This window comes from Hippoglossus stenolepis, chromosome 8, assembly GCF_022539355.2.
Source record: "Hippoglossus stenolepis isolate QCI-W04-F060 chromosome 8, HSTE1.2, whole genome shotgun sequence".
Lineage (NCBI taxonomy): Eukaryota > Metazoa > Chordata > Actinopteri > Pleuronectiformes > Pleuronectidae > Hippoglossus > Hippoglossus stenolepis.
In genome coordinates, this window is record NC_061490.1 from 23,465,133 (window position 1) to 23,491,400 (window position 26,268).

Here is a 26,268-nt window from a genome sequence, read left to right on the forward strand (position 1 = left end):
CCACCTACTCCATGTTAGCAAATGGGACATGGGTCAAACTACAATGTCCAAGTTGCGTACACATCAAATAAACATTTCTCAAAGACATTTTCTGTCATTTCAAGTAGTTTTTTTGATCACACTTATGTTTGCTCAAGTGCCAAATGGGGTGAAACGACATGATGGACAGCTGAGCCTGACACGTGATTGGTCGAATGGCTCCAACCCCCGATCACTACTTTACAGACTCTGACTTCAAACGGACAAATGGCTGCGTTAATATCCAGGATATTCTGGCTTCATTTCTTGACAGTGGGAGAAAGTGGAGATGTGAGAAAACCCCCGTAGTTCTGCACTTCATCCTTTGTCGGTAACAAACAATAGCATCAATTAAAAACAAAGCACTCGTAATATAAAAGCCTCGTTAATGAAAGTGCAGAATATGAACAGCTTTGGGGACAGAGAGATTTTGGTCGATGAACCAATCAGCTCAAAGGCTCCATAAGCCTCAGCATAACAGTAAATATGTTTCTCTGTTAAAAACTCCTCCAGCCATTAGCCAGCCTGCTCCACACTTACGAGATGAGGCGTCTGACTAAAAATAACAACAAAGTGTGAAATGGTTGCAGGCTTGCAAATTGCACTTGACTGTGAAACTGTACACGGGCTCTGGTGACCTGCTTGCTGCAGAGCATTGGAGTTTAAATTTGGTATCTGGGCCTGTTCTGCCTGGAGTCTCGAAAAAAAACACGATCCCAAGAATAAACTCAGGATTATCTCATTTTATTCCTCTTCTGCCAGGTCTCTCAGAGCATATAGGTTTTTTTTCACTGCGTCTCCATTATTCACTCCATACATGCACAGCTAATCCATTTATATATTTTTCATCCTTTCCTCTTGTGCTCCTGTAGCAAGTGGAGAAAAAAGTAATTTAAAACTTGACGATGAAATTTCTCGGCTAGTTTGGACTTGTCACTAGTAATGAAATAAAAAAGACACATTGTGGATATGAAAGACATCAAATGGTCCTTGTAGTTGTTGAGATATTTGATTAGCTCTTTACTACGGAGGTTGTGTTTTCACCCCTGTGCGTCTGTAACCGACCGATGATTAACCAGCAAGATTTAAATGTTCATAATGTGTCTGATGCATTAAACACTTTTAAGAAAGCTTTAATTTTAACATGTGAAACAGAAAAGTTGCTTCGACAGCTGGTGGACACGTCAACATGCTCTGGTGCTCAGTCTGTTAACGATGAGACCTTAACAGATAAACCAGTCGTATAAATATACCAAAATGATTCTTTTCAGATAATGTTTGGACGGTTAATGACAAATATCCCCATGAGCAGAAATTTGGTGGAAGGAACCTGGGCCAAGAACAGACACATTGAATTCAGGCTTGGATCCAGACAAAGGGAGAGATCCAGGAATTTGATTATGACTTTCTTTAACCAATAATTCTTGGATTTTAATTTAAAAAAAATCAGACAAGGCTTATTAAGAGGACTGATATCTCTGGGTGTGTGAAATTTGATGCCGATCTAATTAAAATAGGGCTCTAGAAAGTTTAAACGTGGTTTCATAAGGACCTTGGTGAAGTGCCTTTCTATTTATTTCATATATATATATATATATTTCTTTTAAAACCAAAGTGCGGGACTGTTTAACTGACACTCACCGTCCCCGGAGCCTCACCACTGCTAATAGTTCAAAGAAGTAATTTCAAAGAAAACAATATATCACCTAATCCTAATTCAGATTTAGAGCCGGAGGAATATGGATGGATGGTTTTCCACAATTGAGAGTTTCACTGGGCTGCACCGGAGGGCCGTGGGGAACCGGAGACCGAGCGTATGCTAATAACGACGCGGGGCTAATCCATCACTGGGTCTCTTCAGAAGTAATTAAGTTAAATTATAGGCGCCGCCCCCCCCACACACACACACACACACACCCGCACCCTTAATCTCCCTCCAGATGGGGACCCTGCTGAGCAACAGGTGTTCTCTCTCCACACAAACCCTGCGTCCCACCACTGTCATTTGAATCCAGTGGAACAATGGCGGACCCAGAGAGCCCCGACACCGCCGTGAAATATGAGACGCATGTGTAATTATGACAAGGTGATTGTACGTGAGCGATATCTCTTTCATAATTAACCACCCACTGCGCCTCTGTGACACCTGCCTTTTGTCTTTTGTGTGCGATTCTAACGACACTCTGACAAAAGAGATGCGCGCCAATGGCTGCCTGAAAATTTTCAGAGTTCGGAAAAGTTCAAGTCATTATGAGCGTGTGAAAACAAAAGCAAAAAAAACAAAAAAGGCAGCACCTGCAAATTGGTTTGGAAACCAGCACGTTTTTTACTTATTAGTGAGAGGGTATAAGTAGCAGCTCATCTTCGGTGCGCTTGGTGCAAATTGAAGTGAAGTATGGAGATTGCTTTTGGCAAGAAACAACACATTTAGGTGGACGTGGACAAATGTATAAAAATCCAAAAAGTTCCAGACAGAGGCTGAAGAGAGGAGCTGCAGCTATGGACAGTATGAAGACAGACAGATTAACAGCATGACCCTAAATACGACTCTAATATGTTGAAATCACACCTCTGGTACATCTGCAAAGAGCTGACCATGTGTGTTTGCAATCCGCAGCAGGTGAGCAGCGTCTGCAGTGTGTTTACACTCATCATCTTGCAGCATAAACTCTGTCTAATCAGGCTGCCTTCAGCATTCGTCACAGAGGAACAGGCGATTATGCATCCGTGTTGCGGTTGGGGACAGTGAACTCCTGATTGTATCTCTTCCGTGACGGCAGATTCATCACGGCGGACAAATCACTCTCTGCATCTCACGTGGGCGTTAGTGCAATCAAAGTGTAACGTGCACACAAAATTGACCCCAATCAGCAACCTCTTTTTTTGAACGCCACATTTTGATAGTGTGTGATGGGTTGGGGAAACACACGCAGGTTTGAAGTGTTTCCATTCCTGCTCGACGACGGCTTGAGGCAGATTGTTAGTCCGTGCTCGCGAGGATGAAAATTAAAGGTGAGCGAGGCCACTGGAAACACGGCCAGTTGAAGAAACACTCTATGTAAAGACGCCGCTCTCATCAGCCGAGTCAATTCAGCTACGTGCTACAAACATTTGCCCCGAACCTCTCACCCCCATTTGTCCAAACGCAACAGCTGCGTGTTTCACTTATTGATGCTGTGAGTCCGGGAGGCCTCGCTGGAGAGTTGATTTGGGAGGAAGGACGGTCTAGCGAGGGGTGGTGCAGCAGAACGAGCCCGCGCTGCCTCTGCCAATTCGTTCTAATGAGCGGAAACTTCAAATATGCTTTTGAAAAGCAGCCCCGCTTTCCAACTCCTAACACGTCCACTGAGAAGAATTCAAAGAACTTCAGAGGGTTCAGAAGCCTCAGTGGGAGCTGCCTAATGGAGGTGGGAATAGCTTTGGCACACGGAGGGAGACAAACACAACTGCCTGCAAAAGGACAGTTTGGATGTCTCTAAATTTGCGGTCTCTGATCTGCGCATGAGATCCAGCACTCATAGAACCGGATTAGGCCGAAGTGTTGAAAAAGAAAAACATAGATAGTTTAGTTGAAGAGGAGAATTCTGCTGTTTAAGATCAACGCAAGAACTATTTATTCACTGCGTTTGACATTTAGCAGCTATTTCAGAGATGTAGAGACTAAACCTCTGAAAGGCTGTTTGATTTAAACAGGTTGTTCTCTTCACTGAGGACTCTGACATGCAAAGCAAATATTTAACATTAGCTTAGTTGTGTTGTCTCCAGTAATAATGGAAAAGATGCTGTGCATGCACTAAACTTTATCTCACTGATTGCAAAGCTGTCGTGTTTCTTGAGAACGTTTTTTGGTGAATTTGAAGGAGCAACAATATATTTATCTATAAGTTCTGCAAAGATAAAAAGCCCAAAGTCTGAAGGACATCGTTTTCACAGGAGACGACTATGACTTAATAACAATGGAGAAGAAGCTTTTATTATACAGCTGACAAATCATAGTTATTCACAGCGTTCACATTATTTTTCCTCCTATCAAGAAAAAAGTATGGAAACGCTGAGCGTGCACTTTGTAATTTGTCATTGTGCAAATGCTCAGAATCCAATTTTGATGATTGTTTGTTTCCAGTGGAGCTGAGTGATCACACATGAGCTGGTGAACATGATCTGACCTCTTGAGCTCATGAAATCATTTCACAACCTCTGAGGGAAATGCCCAGTGTGCATTCCCCCAAGACAAAATCTCAAAACAAAAAAACTGCAGCAAACATCGGAGTTTGCAAACATAAATTTCCTTTCAGACACTTTGATATCTGAACGTTTGTCTGCAGACTGACATCTGAGAACCCACAAACGTATTTTGCTCAGACAACACGCTGTGACTGCCCTACTCGGCAGGAAGTGAGGTCGGGGCTGAGGTCACTTCCTGCACATTCACGCCTGTGCGGCCTCCCAGGCTTCGGTGGGCGGGTGGCGAACAATAGCTGCGATGGCGTGAAAGATCCTCCGCTTCTCACCACACACACGTAAATACATTTGTTCCTCTCCGGAGGTGCCATCAGCGCCCGGCCAGAGGCAGACGGAGGTGTTTTGTTAAATTTAGATTGTTTGCTCCTCCGCTGTGGAGACCCTGATTGCATTTCAACACAATCAATACTGGCATATTGGATCTGAGTGAGAGGGCAATAAGAGCCAATAAAGCTTTGAGGGGGCGCTGAGGCGGATTGTCTGTCAGGCGGGCTGGAAAACAGCGGAGGCCCCCGATAGAAGAGGCAACAAGCAGACAGGCTGGGAAAAGAAAACGCAGCAGTGTACAAACACAAGATGAACCGACAACGAGCCAGATTTTAAAACACAAAAAGACTTCAGCTACACGTGTACATGCAGACGACGCACACACACTTCTATCTGTTCCCCCCTTCATTTCCTCTCTCTTCAAAACACCACTCACTTACTCATGTAATGACGCACACAGGTTCTCCACCCACATGCAAAATGCACATCTCAAAAATAAAACACCACAGAGCCTCAGGATGTGTTATGTTGCCAAAGCATTGGGACGCATGATAACACTGTCGTTTATAAAGAATAGTCATCGCTGGAATCTCAGAAATATCTTTAGATTTACCGAGCTTTAAAATGTCTTGAGTGTTGCGCTTCTCCTTTTCATTTTTTTTTTTTTTGGTTGCTTTTCTTTGAGTCCCCGGCCTTCTGACCTCTCATCTCACACAGCAAGAGCTGCAATCCAGCTGAGGAACGTGAAACCCTCTCATCGCGCAGGCCCGAGCTGCCTGAATCAAATCATGAGGCGAATATTTTTCTGAGCGAGGGGAATTGCATTTGCTGCAACACCATACAAACACACACACACAGACAGACACACACACAGACACACACACACACAGACACACACTGGAGACCGAGTTCAGTTAACTGCAATAACAAAGCCTTCAGACACAGGAAATAGTCTGCACAGAATACGAAGCATTACAAGGAAAGCTAATCTTAAACATACTGCAGAGCGAGAGGCGGGCGGGGGAGCGAGAAGGAGGAAGGAACCGAGCAGAAATCTGCGTTTCCTGTTGCCGAAAACTTTTGTCAGCAGATGCAGCCGTTTGAAGCCGAGCGAGTGGAACCTGCTGAGCTGCGGCTCTGTCACACGCCTAAACTGCTGCTCTGACATCTTCGTCTCGGCAAACGATGGCTTGGCATTTTGCTGCCTGAGTGGCTCCAAACAATACAAGCAGCGCCCACTTAGTATGCCACTAACTGTGGATGGAGGCAGAAACAAGAGGCGGCGACACAAGTCTGAATTTGTACTGTCAGCCTGGACGCCAGCTGATGCATATTTCATGCACTTTTCTAGAAGATTCCACATAATTTGGCAGTAATCGCAGTGAGAGCCGTCATCGGGAGCACTCGCTGTGCAGTGACAGGCCTGTTCCGAGGGAGGTCCGGGAATATTAATTCGGTATTTTCCAATACACGATCACCGCTTGGCCATTTTCTGATCTCTCAGAGCATCAGAAGACACATTTCCCTCTCAACTCAGTGCGGCCGGCATCCCATTTACAATCGTGTGTTGGTTTGAGCGCCGCAGCCACACCCTGGGCAGCGGGGATATAATGGAAATATAATGTAAAAACCAGATGACCGTGAATTCAGTCTTCAATGTCATTCTCCCCTTCAATAACCGCGATTCATTTCCACCTCTCGCGCCGAGGAGCCGGGGGGGATAAATCCAGGCTCCCCCGCCATTCAAGGACTAATCTCCCCTCAGAAAGCCACTCCGGCGCGTGGCGTTCCCGCTGACCTCTCCTGCAGCTCAGTCTTATATCTGAGAGGAGCGGTGGGCGGGGGCCGGGGGCGGGGGGGGAGGTTGCTGCTCCTGCGTGTCACTCACCTGCTGCCACTACTACAGCTCATATTAACAAGGGGACTTGGGGCTCTGGGGGTTTTGCATATAAATGATGTGTCTCGTTCCCGAGATGATATCAAGCGGTGTCTGGCCCTGTGTGCGTGTGTGTGTGTGTGTGTGTGTGTGTGTGTGTGTGTGTGTGTGTGTGCGCGCGCCACATGTCTGCTCACCGGCTTTGATGTCAAGGGCGACAACTTTATATTTCCAGCATTTCCACGTGCCTGCAGAGAAGATGCAATGCGTCCAGCATGTTTTCAATTTTTTCATTCCTCCTGACATTTTTTTTTGTTACCATTTCACAATTACATTTTGGGAAACACGATTCGTGCCACGAGTCCCCGAGTCCGTTGTGCTCTGTGTTTACAATTTTCCACACCATCTACCAGGGCAGCAGCGAAAGGCACTTTCTCAGCTCCCCCGTGGGGTCATGATCTCAATATCAAACAGACTCGCCGTTTTTTTTGTTTTTGTGCAGCTCTCTCAGGGCTGAACGAATAGTAGCAGAGTGACCACGAAGCGGATCCAAAACGATCCGGCAAACACGAGGCAAGCGCCCCATTGGTCGGCTAACGCTGATATTTAACGCAGAGGGGGGGTTTAGTGCGGCTCTGCTCTTCCTTTCATCGCTCCCTCTGCAGTGAAAGGTGTTATTTCTGTACAGTCGCTGCCTGCCTGGCGGCTGCGGGGCCGTCGGGGCGGCAGTTGGGAAGAGCTATGATCTCACACTGTAACAGGAAATTATGACAAACATTATTCACAGAGCAGCAGTCGGAGCAAAGAGAAATCATCAACACGAGGCCACAGTTCCCTGAGAAGAGAGAGAGGAAGGGGAGGCAGAAAACTCAGACTTCATTTTGTCCCAAACATGATGGTGCAGAACATGTTTCTGCTGCTTCTCTCATAATTATTTGATGAAAAAAGGAAGAAAATCATCAAAAAGTAGGACGGAAAATTTTGTCTCAACTGGTTCTCAAGAAAATTAGCTAACAATAAGGTCTGCCTTACGTTTCTGGGAATCACAAGACTCAGACAATTAGGTGACCTGAGACACAGAGACCACAAACAGCCACACGTGTCCTGGTAGGTTAACTGGAGATACTGCTAATACATAAAGCTAAAACATAATGTAACAGTACCACAAACAGAGGAGGGTCATGTGATCAGAATGAGAGGCTACGTCTTTCTGAAAGTCGCTAACAATATCCACTAACTTCAGGTCAAAGTAAAGCTGCAGGAAGAAGAAGATTGCTTTAGTCATTCGTTCAGAAGTTAATGAAGAAGAAGAAGATGGATGTAAACGCTTCAGGTTTTCTTTAAATCGTCAGCTTCTCTAATGTCGAATGAGGAAGTAAATATGTTCAACATATATGCATCACTATACTGTTCACTACAAAACAGTGTGTTCTGTGAGGAAGAGAATCAACAAACAACTGTAGTCTGTTTAGAAGGAATATCCACAGGCTGCCTTTAAGGAACATCCTTTCATTATCTACACAGCTTCTCCTTTGAGGATTGACACTGGTGAGAGGTGGGCTACACGCTGGACAGGTCGACTGGGTATCATCATACAGACATAGATTTATACCTACGTTCAATTTATGAGTCTCCAATTAAAGTAAATCTCCATTAACCTGTGTCTTCGGACTGTGGGAGAAACCTGAGAAAACCAGCGCAGGCACAGGAGAACATGCAAACTCCACACAGAAAGACGTGCATCACATTTTCGGCACTATTTTCCTTTTCCTAATCGTGCCGTCTCTATTAAATATTGAACCGGCGTCCTGATGAAAACGTCCAGGATCTGTACCTCTCACTCACGTACCTGGTTCAAGGTAATTACACCTGTGAGCCACATGCTGACCCTTCAACATGGAAATCTGCTGATGCAGTGGAACGATTCAGCCACTGGGGCTGCACTTACACACTGGTTTCCCAAACTCGATGAGCTCTTAGGGAGAACACGCACCCACGCACAGGCACACACGCACACACGCACACACACAGACACTTTAAGATGAACAACACAGAGTCATAGACAGAGGCGTACTGACAGTGACAGAGAGACAGAGCAAGAGAAAACTGATTACAGTAAGTACCAACCCCCAGCATTACACAACTTGAAGATAATAATGTGGCCGCAAGCCAAACACACACACACACACACACAGACACACACACACTGAGACACTAACACAGAGTTCAACAATAGGGAGGAACCTGTCCAACCCCCACATGTGCACCAGCAGCCCCCACGGCCCACCCGGCCCCACCCTCATGTCAGGTCCCGTACGAGGGAGGATGGAACAGCCCGCCTGGCACCGCAGACACCCACGCTCCCCCGGCTCCTTCATCCATCCAGTCCAGTCAGCCTGACAAACTAATGGAGACTAATCAACTGTCAGGCTGAACACGCCGCGCACTACATCTCCTGGCTTCCCGTACCACCCCCCACCCCACCCACCCCCATCATTACAGCTATAACTGTCGAAGAGCTGAAGTAACAGAGCGATGGCTAAATATAGCACCGCGACTCCTCCCTGGCCTCCAGCACACAAACATATTCCCAGTGCACATTAATATCCCATTTGCTCACCTTCACCTTAATGACCTCCGTTATATATTTAACCTTCATTAAGTCCTGGTCCTAAACCTCATCTATAGACTCACTGTGAGGAATCAGCGCTGGAATCAGGGTCATTGAAGCAGATATCTTAAAAAGTCTCAATGTTGGCAGATGACGTGGTGCTTTACTTTGTAAATCAATATGTTCGACGGCTGTTCCCGGAGCTCAGTGAGAGTTTACAGGCAGTGAGCACATTACTTCTGATTGTTGTAACTGTCCTTTATAGATCTCAATCACATCACATTATAATAGTGCCATAATGGAATTTCCTCTTTTAAAAGATTTTAGACTGCTTTCTTCTTCGTATTGGATTCTGTTCTCTTGTTTGATTTTGAGAGCCAGCTGCAGAATGTCATGGGAGTGAAGTGAATCTCAAAGCTGAGGAAGAAGAGGAACTGGGGCTCTGGTTTCGGGGGCATTTGTAAAAAAAACTTTTCCTTTTAAAACAAACAGCACCAGAAACATCGGTTGTTTTCAGGTGCAATTACACACTTAAAGTGTATTTTCCAGGTAAACAACCTACTTTCTGTGCACATCCTGAGTTTGTCTTCTTGAGCAGGTGAGCAGAGTTTAAAGTGTTTTACGAGTGAATTCTTTGTGGGTTCATTACCACTGGTGACTTCTTTGAAAACTTGTCTCCTTGTCCCAAATGGACGTGACCTTTCCTTGTCCTGGTGGGACCTAATCTAACCTGATTTAACACAACCTGATCTAATATGTGAATCTAATCTCCACTTTACCCACAGTAAAAACTATTCCAATCTTTCAAGTTCAAACTGTCTGTTACAAAAAGATTGTTTCACAGTTTAAAGACACAAAAGCACAAACAGACATGCAAACTCTTCCAATGCACAACAACACACGCACACCACACACACACACACACACACACACACACACACACACACACACACACACACACTCAGACACAAAGAAGCCCCAGAGTCGTTAGCTGAGGTCTCGGCATCTCAGGAAGCAACGCCCACCTTCCATCTCGTAAACACCTCAGACTGAGGAGAGGAAGGAGGGGAGGGGCTTCTACCGGCCTTTTCTCTCTCTGTGTGTGTGTGTGTGTGTGTGTGTGTGTGTGCGCGCGTGTGTGTGTGTGCGCGCATGTGTGTGTGTGTGCACATCGGTGGCGGGACGCTATTTTTGCAAAGGAAACTGATTCATCTCCATATTTCCATGCACAGCACAGGCAGCCGCAGATTGTGTCTGGCTGTCAGTAACATCTTCATAGTGAACGTGTGTTTGCTGTTCGGAGCTCAGCCTGCTGCAACACGCTGAACCGAGCGGGGACGCACTTCACTGCGAGGATCAGAACTGCGACACCGAACAAAACTGCCTCTCCACCCCGGCAGGCCCACCCTTCACTTTGTTTGCATCCTCTGCTAGCAGACCCGGTTCCATACATAATTGATGGCCACCAGCAGGATATTTGGCTTGGAGAGGGCTGCACAAATTCCACATCATTAGCACAATGTGAAAGTATTACTGACTAATTGTCAGAGACGAAAATTACAATGGCTGCGGCTATACGGGGAGCCGGGCGCTAATTAACACTCCATCATTACAAGAAAAGTCCTGATGAAAATTACAGTGAGTGCTATTATTCAGCAAACATGAGTGATGGATTTTTCCGCATGAATGTTTTTTCTGCTCGGGATATGCAGGTATAATGGCATTTTCAGTGGGGGACCAGACAGATTAATCACAGCGGAGGCAACATTATTCTGTGAAATATACGACACGCAGCATATAGGAGATTGCTGTGCCGCTCGGGCTGTTTCCAAAACTTGTGATTCACATTGCTGCCTTATCATGATGCAGCAAAACGGCAAAAGCCCTGAGGTGTTCATATAATTTAAACTGTGCACGTGGAAGAGGGGCAATAATTTAGATTTTTTTTTACAACCCCACAGCACAAAATGACTGTAATATATCTGCAAGAGGCGGCTGTGGGGATTATTGATCAATAGCAACAATCGCTCGGCGGACATGTCTGGCTCGGGGATTGTGGCGGAAATTTATAGATGGAGACAAGCTCTGTTTTTTCTTCTTGCAGGCGCACACTAAAAAACAATGAAAGTCACAGATCTTTTTTTTTCCCGGTGCAGCTCTCTGACGCAGAGCGGTGGAGACCTTACCGTCTTTGCCGATGAGAAAGTCCAGGTAGCGGTAGGTGTAGGCCACGCCCACCTTGGTCTCCACCTGCGGCCTCTTCAGGGTGGAGTAAATCTTCCCCGGACTGTTCTCTTCCGACGTCGGCTTCATCTTGCGTAGCCCGCAGCCCATGGCTCCACGGCGTGTGAGTCACTCTGAGCACAGACCCTGAGAGAAAGACAGGGTTGCATGGTCACTCGTGTGTCTCTGAGTGCGGCCGGTGAGTTTCAGCTCTTTCCATTTTTGCTGACAAATTCTAAAATGCCTCTCTACAGCGAAATTTACAGTGTTTTTTTTAAATCATGTATCATTTGAAAATGGGCAAAAACCACAGTGAATGTTGAGTTACTACAAGTGAGTATAAAGCACAAATGTACACAGTTTATATATCGTGATACACACTTGGTGTAAAGAAAGAACATTAGTATTAGAAAAAATATACCAAGGTGGAAGTATCTGTTAAACAGAAAGGCCACAGAATAATAATTATTATGTATATTAATGAAAAATAGTAGTTATGCATTAACTCATGATATAATGCATCATATTCTAGAACCTGACAATACGTAGATTAATCTGTAAAGACTATGAACACACGTGTTAATGTTTGCCTCTTAATGGTATTGGAGTAAAAGTATCAAGTATCAATTTTCAAGTACAAACAACTCTAAAACTCTACATTAGTACTGCGCTTAAGTAAATGTACTATTCACTTCCCCCGATGGGTTTTACTGATGGAGGATCACATTACCTCTCAGTGACAAACTGCATGTACACACACACACACACACACACACACACACACACACACACACACACACACACACACACACACACACTTTCACACATGTGAAAGCAAACACTCACACTCGGATAACCATGATTCCTCTGGGATTTCAGAAGGAAAACCAATAAAGAAGAACATGCTCGATGAGTGTCTGTAAATAAATAAATCAACACGACTAAATGAGCTTGATTTTCCACGGGTTCCCTCCGCCTCATTCTAAGAGAGACCAGATTAATGGAGACAACCGGTAGAGGAGGAGGAGGACGTAATGAACGGGCGCTACGGATGGCAGCTCACCCCAAACGGCTTGTGACAGCGTCGCTGCCCGTCTGCGGCTGCATCTGGAAGCAGGTGACATCCTATTGTGTCCCGGTGATTAAAGTCATGGACGGAGGGATGGACGGTCGGATGGACGGACAGTTGGATGGATGTATTAATGGCAGCGGAGGCGTCCTCCCCCCTCCCCCTTCCAGTATTATAATATAATAGAGAGGAGCCCTCTCCATTATACTCTCTTCTAATTACGGAACATGGCGGGGCCCTGGCCGGATAGAACAGATTTGAGCCAGCTGTCGCTTCAGAGACGACAGGACAGGAAGTGAGGAGGGGCGGGGGGGCGGGGATGGAGGAAGGAGTGGAGGAAACGAGCAGTCGGGCTCCAACATTAATGAGGTGAACGGCAAGAATGGAAAAGGTGAGAATCAATCAAGGGGAGAAAGAGGAAATGGGGACGGCCGGGTTGGAGATTGTACCTCGGAAAAGAAAGGGGGTAATGTATGGCAAGTAGAGACTGGAGAGAAAGGGAGCGTGCAATTAGAGTCCTTTGAATAGAGAAGGGTGATCAACATACGAGGAGGGAGAAGGGAGAGGGAGATGAAACAGGAGATTCATTACGGTTGTCATGAAAGCCAGAATTTCCAGGGGCACTAACATGAATGGCTTTGTTTGGCTCGTGGATATCAACATGCTGCACAATCATATCTCTACGAGCCTCACAGCAGCCCAGGGAAATGAAGTGCAGGCTGACGGCCGCCGCACGTCCCCGCCTGCCGCAAAGACAAACGTGTTCAACGCCTCTAAACGGTGAAGGTGTGTCGAGGAGTCTTGTGTCTTTGCGTCTCGGCTCGTGCAAAGCAGGACTGATGTCTTGCTTTGGTTTTCAAGAATAAAGGATTATAAAGGAATAAAGATCTGCAGAACTCTGGCATCGTCAAAGTCCCTAGAAGCGCTTCAGTCCCCCTTAAATTGTCACTCAGGACTGCGGTTCCCCCGAGCAGCCTCAAAAAATGGCTCCGACATCAAAAGAAACAGGGTTAAGAATTTTTCCAAGTCTTGGATTTTCCACTGTTGCCTACAGTTACTTGTAAATAGCTTTTTATCATTTCTGTGCCTACCCTGCAGAGAGAAGGAACAACAAGGGGGAAGGCGAAGCTCTGTCATGTAGTCATGCAAGAGACGGGGAAGACGCAATCGGAACAATGGGATTGGGGGGGGGGGGTGGGGGGTTCGAGGGGAAGGGTGTGGAAGCAAAACAAATGGAGGGGCTTGTATTTGCATAGCTCCTTGAGACCTGAGAGGAGGCGAGGGGAGGCGGAGGCACGCGGAAGTATTTTTAGAGCCGAACTGACAGAAAAGTGAGATGTTTGTGATTTTCGTTTCTCGCCTCAACCTCCGTCCTCGGAGGCGCGAGCTCCGGGCAGCCCACCACGCGCCCCCCCCCCAGCCAGAGTTCTGTCTGTGATTGACAAGTTGGGAGTCAGGGAGGCTTGACGGCATAGACAGACGCTGTGCAGCTACGGGGGAAAAAAAACAGGAAGAGGTCCATTGATTTCCCTTTTGCTGAATTAGCAACGATCCTCTTGCCGTTCTGTTCTATCTTTTGTCTCGCGCTAATGGAATTTGAGGTTTTATTCGATAAGAGGTTTTATTCGATAAGATTTCCTCCTCATAAGCCGGAATTGATGTTCGGATGCTTTGTTGGAGCTGCTGTGCACTTAGCTCCGGCCCTTGTGCCCAAAACATCCCACAGCACTTTGTATTGAGCTGAATGTGAGAGACAACGTGAGAGAGGTTCTTGTCTTTCACGTCCGTCACTCAACAACAGTTTGTCAGACCGAGGTTTTCTGTGCTCACATTGATCGCTGAAGTCATTGCCTGTTGCTTCTCCGGGGATCAAGCACATTAATGAAGCTCTGATAATTGATTTTGGGGGGTCACTCTGGACAGAAGAACTCTACTGGAAAGCTAAAACAGTCCCGACATGTATGAGGGTGTTCAGATGTAGCGTCTAAAACCAACTTATACCTTTCATCAAGGGATGTGCGAGGTTGTGCTTCTGTTGCGCCTGCAATACAAAGCAGCCAGACTGACTTGTCCAATTAGTAGTGAGACTCCAGGACTTAACTAACTTAACTACAGGAACTAAGCCAAGTGGATTTCCAGAAGTGTAAACCCCTCTCAGAAAACTCAAAGTCTCACAAATGGCTCGAGGAGATTTGTTTGAATGACGGGAGGTTCAAAGTTTATTTGAGAGTGGATTTAAACAGTTTGCCAGAGCATCAAAAAACTTCTGAAATGGTTGTTACGGCCCAAATGTTTAAAAATCACATGACTTATCACATTATTTTCACATCTGGACACTAATCACATGCGTTTCACATGTAATTTGATGGGTTTCACATGAGTATTTACAAGGGCTTCACTCGTTTTACCACCAAAATGTTACAAAACCACATGTTTCCCATGTTTTGCACATGTAAACACGTGCATTGCACATGTGAAGTTCATGTGGTTTTTCTGTACGGGTTGCGGGGGGGTAATAAACAGTCACATGATCTCTGGTGAGCTCACGGCACATCTCAACAAGTGTCCACCAAGACACCATCACTTTCTGTTTTGAGAACACTTGATGTGCATCTCCATTGAAAGTGAGGAACTGTACACAGATAAGATTCTACATCTGAGTGGCCCCTTATGAAGCTGTCATGGCTGTTGTGTTAGCAAACAGTTGTGCAGCATTATTAATAAATAAGAGCTGTTTTTCTGGCATATTAAATAATTCAAGTCCAATATTCACTCTCCTTTTGGCTTCCAACTCCTCATGATGTCTCCGAACATGACTCACTCACTCAGCTTGTAGCATCCAGTGAATCCAACCTGTTGTCATTAAAACCTAAGACATAAGAGGGTCGAGGCTGTTTTGATCAAATATCTGATTCATCATCTCGTGGACGGAGCAAATTTTTCGAGTTTTAAAACCAAAACAATGAGCTCAAAGACACTAAAAAGACTTGGGTGATAAATCCGTGTGGGCTCGCATGCTTCACATTGTATATCACATAAAAATAATGACTAGTGCATCTTTAAATTGTGCTGTATCTCTAATTAGAAATTAGGACGTTATGCTCGCGCCTCTTTCAGTCGCACATGGTGCTTCAGCCAGGAGATGATCATACACAAGCCAGATTGCGCCTGGAGACATCACAGCATTGAGAGCGAGCAGCAACCGGGATGCACGGTTTTCCTTAATGCAGTCTGACGGAGATCTTCACCATATTACAAGACCATGTTACAAGGCTTTGATAGCAGCGTTGCTGAGATCAAACCCAGCAGCATGGGAAGCTTCCGAGTGGATTAATGGAGGAAGACATTAATTAGGACACTGTGTTCTTGTGTTCTTCTCCGTGTAGTCTCCCTTTTAAGCCTGCTCTCTTCCTCTCTCCGGCTTTATCTCCTGCGCCCTCTTCGCCTTCTTTCCGACTTTTGATCTTTTTAATCTGACAAGTAAAGTGAAGCACTGGGCTGCATTTAGTGCAGGTCCTGCATCATCCATACTTTATTGCGGGGAGTAGAGTCAAGGGCCGAGGCAAAGTGGTTTAGAGAGACGAGGGAACGAGACAACAACAGCGGCTCCTCCTGTGGTCGTGTCGTCTTGAGAACAATATGTGAATTGGTTATTTTTTTCAGTCCAGAAGTTGAAAATAGCCTGATATCCTGAAGCAACAAAAAGGGAAGGAGTCACAGTGGGTCAGGAGCAAGAAGGTTCCCGGTTTGAAACCCGGTTCCACTGGCGTCTTCCTGTGTAGAGTTTGCATGTTCTCCCAATACAGATTTGGGAGAGGGTTCGATTGGAAACTCTGAGTTGACCATAGGTGAGAATGTGAGTGTGAATGGTTGTTTGTCTCTATGGCTACAACCTTGCATGTCACATGATCACATGACCACTCACGTGCACTGGGCATGCATGTGCACGAAGGATTTGCTTGTTAGTTGCAAAGAGAGCTGGACTACAAACTAGAGGGCAGCAATGGGGAAAAACAAGAGCAGGGATTTCTTGTCTTGGACGATAAGGTGGAACTGTTACTAACACAGGAGGTGGCCGAGGGAGTCTACAGCCGAGACTAATGCTGGTTGTTTGTTTTCCGAAAGTAGGTCATGTGACAGGAGCCTGACGAATCAGCAAAGGCTACACAGTCTTCGTCATCTGGCTAAAACAGGGACAGATGTGTTTCCAAACGTCTCCGTTCTAGTGGCTCTGAAACTCGTATCCATAAAACGCAGTAGTGTGGATGTATTGGCCGTGTGATATGCAGGATAAATACTGTAGATAGTAGATGGATGGATTATTTTCATGTGTCTTTTTACTGTTTATATTTTCTACTCATTTTAATTTGTCATTTTACTTCTCATTCTTTTATCCATGTTTTCATTTCCAATGCTTGTAAAGTGCTTTGGCTCCACTCCTGTTGCTTTTAATGTGCCATAAATATATAATATAAAATAAATCTGACTTGACTTGTTCCCTACCAACTATCGTCATTGCTTTCGTGTTTGCACGGAGATGATCTTTCACCACAATGGTTCTTTCACATCTGTAATTTGGTTCCTTTGTCCCCAACTGAGCAAAAACAAGCAGTAGTTTTATTTTCACTGTTACAAATTAAGCTTTTATTTGTCTTTTTCAAACTAAAAGCTGTAAACATGAGGTCACTACATGGACACACATGGGGAAATGAAACTTTCTGGAAATTGCTGATTTTTATTTGTTTACTAAATGAATCCCAAATGAAAATGGACAGTGCAAGAAGAGTCTGGACCTCATACATCGTATCGTGTAGAAATGGAAAACAACTTGTTCTTGATGCACATTTATTCATGAGGAAAGCTCCTGTGTGGTTTCACTCACTATTTGGGAAACTGCTAAAATAGGATAAGTAGGACACACGCTCAGCTCACTCCTGGTTTGAATCATTTGTACTTTGTGATGTGTGAGGGAAAATCCCCACACTCATGTGCTGACACACGTGTTTCCTTTGTTACCAAATTACCTATAGCACAAAAAATATGCTAAAAGCTGCTCATGGCCTGCAGATCAGGAACATCATGCAAATTGATTCATACATTGTTCAGCACGTGAAATCCAGACGAAGTCGAACACAACCTTGAATCCTGTGATTTGTCTGCTGTTGCTTTCACACCACAAATGAATCACACCTGAAACCAGAGCAAACCGTCCCCTCACAGACAGTTTCTCAGTCTGCACCGGAGTTCAACCGACAGCTTTCACATCATCTGAATGAAAACTCGCCAGCGCGTGAGGGAATCGCAGCAAATAGGTTCGGCGTGAAAGCACCACTCGCCTAAATGTTATCAGACCTTGACCACAGAGTTGTTTTCCCTTCTCTTACAAACAACCTCTATTGTAAAGGAGAGGTCACAGGACACACAACCCATGTGCCTAATCGGCAACAGCCTCAAATAGTCCGATCGTCCTTCGCCGACTCTCTGAGCGTCGGTCTGCGGTGCTGCAGGTGACAGTGTCAGTAAGTGGCGGACAATGTTAACACACTTCAGCTGGAAATCCCCTACAACTCCCTTTCTTCCTTCCTTCCTTCCTTTCCTGATCACCTTGGATCCTCGGGTTCAGTCGGACAACAAAGCTGATGGAAGAAGGAGGGAGCATGCAAAAAGAGACAGACTGGAAAACAGCGGACACATGGACAGGATGTCAGTGGTTTGTTTGTTTGATCGTCTGAACGATTTTTGCAATAACTATTCCACAAAACTTGGTAGCAGGAGGAAATTCTGGCCGAGACAGAACCCATTAAAAATGTCCATGGATCTAAAAAAAAGGAGCTCATCAATAACATTGTGAGATATGGTTTTTTATGATACTTTCACAGATTTCCCGGGGAATAATTCATGGGCCTTAATGAAAAATAATCAGGCATATTTAGAGGAATGATATCTATGAGTGTGTGTGATGTGGTGCAGCTTGATTGAATTCAAGGGGAATGTTGGGCCTTGGTGGAAATATGCACTCTACTAAACCATAGTTTCCACCGCCAAGGATTTTATGTTTTTCGTCTGTATTTGTTTGTTTGTTATTTAGCAGGATTACGCCAAAAAACTACTGGACGGATTTCCATGAAACTAATTGGAAGGATATCCAATATGTTCTCCACATCTTTAACATGGTGTTTTACTACATTTTAGTTTATTTCTTAGAGAATAATTAATGGATTGTTGTGAAAAGATTAAGGCATATTTGGAGCAGATCCAAATAAAAATCAGAATCAAGTTGATTTAAAAGTTCCCTTCTAGTAGAAACTGTTATATAATCAAAACCTTTTCTTCACCTGCCTACACATCATGACAACAGACACACAAATCCGCTGGCCTGCAGCAAACATAAGCTTCTTTGGGAATAATTTGGTGAAAGAAACATGATTCTCCGACCACAACAAGCACACAAATAGACAGAGAAGAAGTGGTTTGTGCTGCACGAGGGCTGTGACGCTTTTATATTTATTTTCTCCACGAAACTGGGTCACAGTTGGAATTCATTTGAACTGTTGTGAAAGTGAGCTATGTCCTCCGCAGCAGCACAAACTACAAACTTTGCAGAGCCTCCATTTAAGCGTGTGAGGGTTGGAAACTTTTGTTCTACAGCCCGTGATAACGGAAACAATGTCCTGTACTGATGCGAGTTCAGCCTGTCGCCCGCTGATTGCGGCAAATCGAGACACAAATCTAGAACAATGCCACCGTTGTTTTTTTCCGACTTCTGTTAAATACAAAGATTTAATTTTCTATCTTTCGTCCTTTGATGCTCAGCAATTTAATGTTATACCCATTACACTGGCGGCATGAACAGGCAATTGTTTTTGGGGCTTAAGCTGAAAGGGAAGTTTTGTTGGATCTGGCCAGGAATGAAGAGTCTAAGTGAAGCCGGACATTTTTGGATTCTGTTCCGTTAAACCCTAAAGCGCTGTGGTTAAAAGGTCACGGCTCCACAGATGAAGCGAGTCCACTGGCGAGTCGAGAGGTCGTGGTTAGTTCAAACATGTTTGTAATAACAGCAGGACAGAGAGGACTAAACAGTAGACGCTTTGAGACGGCAGAGATTACAGCTAAGACGCTGGGAAACAAACTTAAGAGGAGAAATTTGGTGGGTTTTAAGGATAAGGACAAAACCAAGGACCCATGCTACTGTGCTTGGTTTTTCTTCTGGGCTCACACAGTAATTATTCTTCAGCTTTAACAGAAATTAATAGAAAATGCTGTGGATGATGCTGATGGAAAGTTTAACAGTCTAGAACATAATTAAAACTAGGGCTGCGAGCAGCACTGTGCGGGCCCGAGCACTTGCGATCTCGGGACCTGATGCGGCGGCGGGAGAGGGCGAACAGGGACCGGGCGAAACGGCTCCGTGTTGCGTACGCTTTGTGCATCGCGGTGAGGATACACACGTCACTTCCTGCGTCCGTCACACGCCGCTGGACCACGCCCACTAATCATGCATTACGGTCCACGCCATCAAGTGTAGACCACACGGTGAAATTTTAATGTAAATCAAATTAAAGTTGTAAAACAAGGCTTTCCTCCTTTTGGCAGTAGGTGGTGCTATCACTATCACTATTAGTGTAATAGATCTGTTCTTTGCAACAGTCTAAGACATCAAACGAATCTATGACCACTGACATTAAAGCAAACTGACAACGAGGAATTCTCTGCTTAATGAATTCTTTGAAGTGTTCTTTCATATAAATCCTGGGTGGAGTCAGATAGTAAGTCACAAACAAGTGTTATTCTTTCAGCTTAACCCCTTGATACACAACATGGGTCAAACGTGAGGTCACTTTTTATTTTATAATGCCCTAGTCTCACTATGTTAAAGAAACATTCCTGCATCCGCCCATTTATTCTATTTCTATCCTATATATTTGAGTAGATTTGGCGTAATCCTTCTAACTAACAAACAAACACGGTTAAAAACACAACCTCCTTGGTGTAGAGCTGATGTACGCGTGTGTGTCAACATTGTGTTAAATCTAGATATGACCAAACAGGATGTGTGTCTGTGACTTTGATAAGAGAAGTTGTAGCAGTAAGTGAAACTGAGGTGTGAAATTATCACTTCAGCTCTGTATTTGTGGACATTTTAGAATAAAATGTTAACGGTTAAAAGGTAACAAACAAATATGCACTGTACTGTGAACCCGTACAACATAACACAAATATGTGTACATTGAGAAAGCTGCAGAAAAAGCTTCGAACGTGAGATTATATTGTATTTTTAATGCAACAGCATGATGCATAACGGTGGGTACAAAAAAATGGAAGATGAGAGGTGGGGTAGAGAGAATGGACGTGTGGATAATAGTGTCTGTCTGACATTCTCCGCCGTTTCAAGGCCCTGGGTGGCTCCACCGCTCAGGACGACCTCGGCCCAACTCGTCTCCATACAGTCTCAAGGTCTGCGTACAGTCCATCTACACACACACACACACACACACACACACACACACACACACACACACACACACACACACACACTAACACACACACACACACGGAGGGAGCGATTGCCATGGGAACCAACCCTCTATGACTATTCCCTTCTCAGGAGAATAATAGGCACCAATCTCTCTTTCATTGTCAGTTTTCCTCTTTCTCCCTCTTCTATAAGCTCCCCCTTCATCTTCCTCTTTCCTGTCCTCCTCCTCCTCCTCCTCCTCAATGAGCAGGAGCAAACATCCATGTCCTCCTATTCCCCCTCCTCTCTCCTCTGCATGTCTTGACAGTCATGAGTTTGATTTGTTATGCATAATCTATCCATGCTGGGATTTGTACAGCTCTCAAAAGTGAAAAGCAAAACATTATCTCGGCCCCGACCTGAGCAAACAGTGTGTTGGTTGTTTTTCAAGCTGCAGCCACAGAAACACCGTCAAAGGGGCGGGGGCGGCGGGGGGAATTGTTTGTCACTTTAGGATCGGAGAAGAGAAAAATACTCGGTTAAAAATAGAAAGTTCTTCGGTCGGCCCCCCTTTTGCTATTTTTCTTGAAAAACGTGGAGGGGGTTTGAGGAGATTTCCCAGGAGCGACTCGCTGCTTTCTGTGAACTCGCTCCAGGCGGGTCATTGTTTATTAAAGCCTGCACAAGCCAACTTCTCGGGGTTTTCAGAAACCCTATCGACATGTCTATGTTGAACATTACCTGATCAATACTGCTGCTATTTTTTTTGACCACCCATTACACCAGGAGTCAATCTGCCTTATAGAAATATCAAGGGGGGGGGGTTGTTTTTCTTTCTCTTTGCTCCGAGGCAAATCTACGAAACCACCGGGCGAAGATTGGCTCCTGTGTTTTCTGTCTCAGCCGGGAGATTCATCCTGACGTGACGTTTTCAGGTCTAGGGCAAAAGCACGATCAGTGTCACCGCGCAGAGCGAGAGAGGGAAACTAATCTCAACCGGAGATCTTGCAACCAAAGCGTTTCTAAAGGGGAAAATATGTGCATCAGAAGGCTGCAAACCCCCGACGTGAGAACTGCAAAACTCACACCTTATCATTTGCTGCCCTAAAGTTTATATTGAATTCTAGATGACTGTATTATCTCCTAGAAGTCGACCCCTTGCAGCATCCTGTTCAGGAACCTAATCCTTCAAAATAGACGTGCACGTCCCCGAATCTGGAGCTTGTGCAGGTTTCTCTCTTGCATCACATCGAGAAATGAGAGTGGAATAAAATTGAGGCGGTTTAAAAATAACAACCTTTCAATTCGATGTAGCCTAAATTGACTGAATATAAAACGACATTTTGTTTGTGTGCGTCTGTCGGTGGGTGTTTGTCTATACATACCGAGCGGAGAGGAGTACACATTATGGTTTACACTAGCCAACGCTTGCCAATTACCTTAATCAAATTTCACACGACACAGGGGGATTGACTGTGCCCGGATCAGATAGCAAACACAAGTTGATTAAAATAAATGTTTGCTAAAAAGACCGGAGCGGAAGAATATCCACACAAGGCTCGGGGAGAAAAAAAACACACAAACTCGTGGCTGAAAGAACGAATTCAGAAAGTAAATCAGTAACAATCCGAAAAAAAACTCACATTCACAGCAGCAGTTATAACAGACGAGTCTATGTGAGAGTTTCTAAATGATCTTCCTGGTATTTAGCAGATACGTTCAGTTGCATGTGGCCGAACGCTGAGACGTGTTCACTTGAATGCTACAAAGTCGTTAATAAAAGGTCATAGATCTGCAGGTTTCAATGTTAGTCGCTCATCAATAAAGGTTAATGGATGTAGCTCTCTGAAGAACCATCACTTCTGCATATCAAATGTTAATAAAGTAATTAATTAAGAGTCCTGAGGTTTTTCACTTTCTAATAAGCCGCTGAATGTTAATAAATCATAGATAAGAGGTAGAGATCCATCGAGTCTGTCGTTAATACAATACTTGGCCTACGTTGTAAAGTGTATTAGACACTAATATCCATAAAGGTTTGTAGTTTTCCTTCTTCAAATGACGACCAAGGAGGAAACTCAGGATTTTATAGAAGCAAAAATTAAGTGGGTATCTTTTCAGTCTCAGTCTTTTATGATGTAACATTTCTTCTTTGTGTTACTGTCCCTCCCGCTGCCGCTCTGCAAGGAAACTCTGCCAAAACCCAGATGAACCCTGATTTGTCAGAACGCTGAGGCCTCACATATCCAGCTGAGCTTCAAAATGCATTTCTCCAGTAAACAAGAAACGTGATGTCACAGACGTGATGATATACATGGATCACTTCCTGGTCCGTTTGGATGTCGGCAAGGGAGTATCCTATCAAAACTTGTTAATGCATAGAGTTTGATTCCAATTACCTGCAGCCTCTTTCATTAGCTGACTCAACAGTACACTGGAGCAAGGACACAGCAAACAACACGGAGGAGGGCAAATACCAACTTACGGAGATTTTACACAACCCGGACGCCTCGTGCACTGTTTGACTTTGAGCCTATTGAGTCATTAGTAAAGCTATTGGGTATAAAACAAAATAGTTTAAGACAAATGGTAGTTTTTAGGACCACGAATTAAACGTCACCGCCACTGTTTTGGAAATAGAGGTTGAAATCTTAAGAGATAAAAAATATCTGAAAACTCTGACATAATATTAAGAGCGAGGAAATGTGTTTGTTTTCTTGTCATTAGAACGAGTTAAACTTTTCGGGGTAATGGCTCCTTCACCTTCTGCCCTGAGCACTTCCTCCATTCTCCATCGTAATCGTAACATAATGAAGCTCGAACCACAATCACTTCCACATTTCCTACGGCCGAGCTCCAGAGTCGCCCGTGCATAATGCGCCATATGGGATTTCTATTGTGTGTGTGTGTGCTCGTGTCATGTGCACGTCCAGCATGTACGCATGTGCTACTACATGTGTTCACTGAGTGTCGTACACCCACAGTACATTTAGCCTTTGATATACACACTTGACACAAAGCACATGGCTATTTTTTGCCGTGTGCATGTGTGTGTGTGTACAGTGTATTTACAGTGTGTATTTACAGTGTACTTTTGTCATTGTGTACTGCACGTGATTTTCTTTACATGTGTCATCTTTCGTGTTTGTGGTCATGTTTGAATGTGTGTGGCCTATGACATGTGTGTGTTATTTGTGGTGTTGCCCACATCTATCCCCCTCCCTGTGTGCACGTGTATGTGTGTGTGTGTGTACAGTGTGCATTTGTCAGTGAATGTGTAAGTGTGTATTGCATGTGATTTTCTAGACATGGTAAACGCATTTTACATTTTTCCATGTCATGTTTTGTGTTTGTGTCCATGTTTGAATGTGTGTAACCTATGACATGTGTGTTATTTGTGGTGCTGCCCACATCTATCCCCCTCCCTGTGTGCGTGCACGTGCATGTGTTTGTTTGTGTGTGTGTGTGTCTGTGTGTGCGTGTCAGACAGAGACAACTCCTGACCCACCAACAATGCAGCCTGACGCTCCACATCTCACCAGCTGAAACTCATTAACAGCAGTTCAGTCAGCCTGAGCTCTCTCACTCACTTTCTCTCTCCCTCTTACACACACACACACTTTCCCTCCTCCTCCTCCTCCTCCTCATGCCCTGTCTTCCTCCTCCCTGACATACCCCCCACCTCTCCTTCACATCTTGCCATCCCCTCAACTTGTTTTTCCCTTCAAACCCTCCTCCTCTTCCTCCTCTTCTTCTCATGTCTCGTAAACTCTCACATGCTCGGATGAACTCGTGCACCGGGGCACACGGTCCACACGCATGCAAACATCCACTTGGATGGACGGACGTGCGCGTGTAGCAGTAACACGCATGCTGCACGCCAACGGGAAAAACAAAAGCAGTTTTGCCCTTCACACCTCCAGTAGCTTGTGGATCACCCCCCCCAGCTGGACTTCTCCTGACTCGTGGGAGTGTGTGTGTGTGGGGGGTGATGCCGCACGAGCACATCTTGAATCACTGTCAGGGTTCACAGGGTGGGAGTGGATCCAGGTAGACATGTCTGGCATTCCCAGCCCCACTCTGTACCACCCATCAGACACGTGACTTCAAAACCACCAGGCCCAGTGATGTGCGTGATAAATGACCAGAGGTGGGTGAATGTGTGTCTGTGTGTGAGTGTGTGTTTGTATGTGAATCAATTAATCCAATTAGATTTGTGTAGCCTATAATCAGGATTCACCTAAAAGGGCTCAACAAGGAAGGAGTGACATCCTCTGCCCTCAACAAGAGAAGGAAACTACTCCTACTGTGTGTGTGTGTCTGTCTGTCTGTGTGTGTGTGTGCGTATTAGCAGTGCAGTTAGTTGTTGACTCTACAGCTCAGAAGGCAAACTTGTGGCTTGTGGCATCCTCTAATGAACCAACTCTCCTCTGTGGTAACACCATTCTCCAAACCATTGAGTCCAAGTGTCGCTGTGGCCGCTGCCCACAGATGTGAGGTGTGAGTGCAGCATCTGTCCTGCAAGTTCAACAAAAAAAAAACACACAATCCACACACACATGACGTGACGAGCGGCTCCACACAGCAGGAGACCTACCTGGTTTTGACAGCGAGGCTGAGGTTTAAGTTCACAGCTCGGACGCAGAGGCAGCAACTGGACCAGAGCTTCCAGCGGAGAATCGCATTCTATACTGGGAAGGAGCCCGGCAGCCCACAGACAGAGAGAGAGAGAGAGGATGGAGGACGGTCTCCGCGGACGGAGGTCGCTGTGGAGCTGTCCGGCTGAGAGGAAACACAAATCCAAAAGAGAGCAGCAGCTCCAGCGGTTTGCTTCGTCTTCCCCCCCCCTCCTCGCCACCTAACGGAGCTCAAACACACTTGCACGCCTGGTGTGTTGAGGTCATGCTCAAACTATGCCTGTGCACTGATGTTCTGCAAGCTCAGGGAAACCACATCCTGTCACATATTTACCTCCCTCCCCCTGTTCTCTCCTTTTCGATATGTGCACTGTTCTCTCTCTCTCTCTTCTTCTCTCTCTCTCTCTCTCTCTGTGTCTGTTCCTGTCTTTCTCTCGCTCCCCGTGATTGTCTGAAAGCGACTGACCCAGCGTCTGCTCAGCACAGCCCCTCCGCCTCACTGTCTATCTCCCCGGCAGCCACCAGTTCCACTCGGCTGACTGGAGAACCCATCTGAGGAGAGAGCGGGGGGGAGTGAGGAGGAGGCGACGGAGAGGGAGGAGGGAGGAGAGAGGGAGAGGGAGGATGAGGGAGTGGGGGGCTTCACTGGGAAATACCAGAGTTGGAGAGAGAGAGAGAGAGAGAGAGAGAGAGAGAGAGAGAGAGAGAGAGAGAGAGGAGGAAGAGGAAGGGGGGGAAGGGTGGTGGGTGTTGTTAGGTGGAGTGAAGCACTAAAGAACGATGGGTGGGCAGAAATAATGATCAGAAGAATCATTAAGAAGTAGAGAGGACACTGTCAAGATGCACACACACGCACACACACACACACAA

At 45.3% G+C, this 26,268-nt stretch overlaps 1 protein-coding gene across 1 annotated transcript in view; it reads right to left on the reverse strand.

Moving 5' to 3' along the window:
- LOC118113918 (raftlin) overlaps positions 1-25,935 on the reverse strand; it is an 88,855-nt gene extending 62,920 nt beyond the window's left edge. Inside the window, exons 1-2 of the mRNA XM_035164042.2 lie at positions 25,359-25,935; positions 11,201-11,384 (exon numbers count right to left, since the gene is read on the reverse strand). Coding sequence (XP_035019933.1) covers positions 11,201-11,348 — 148 coding nt within the window. The 5' untranslated portion in view covers positions 11,349-11,384; positions 25,359-25,935. The remainder of the gene's footprint in view (positions 1-11,200; positions 11,385-25,358) is intronic.
- Positions 25,936-26,268: the final 333 nt, after the last annotated feature.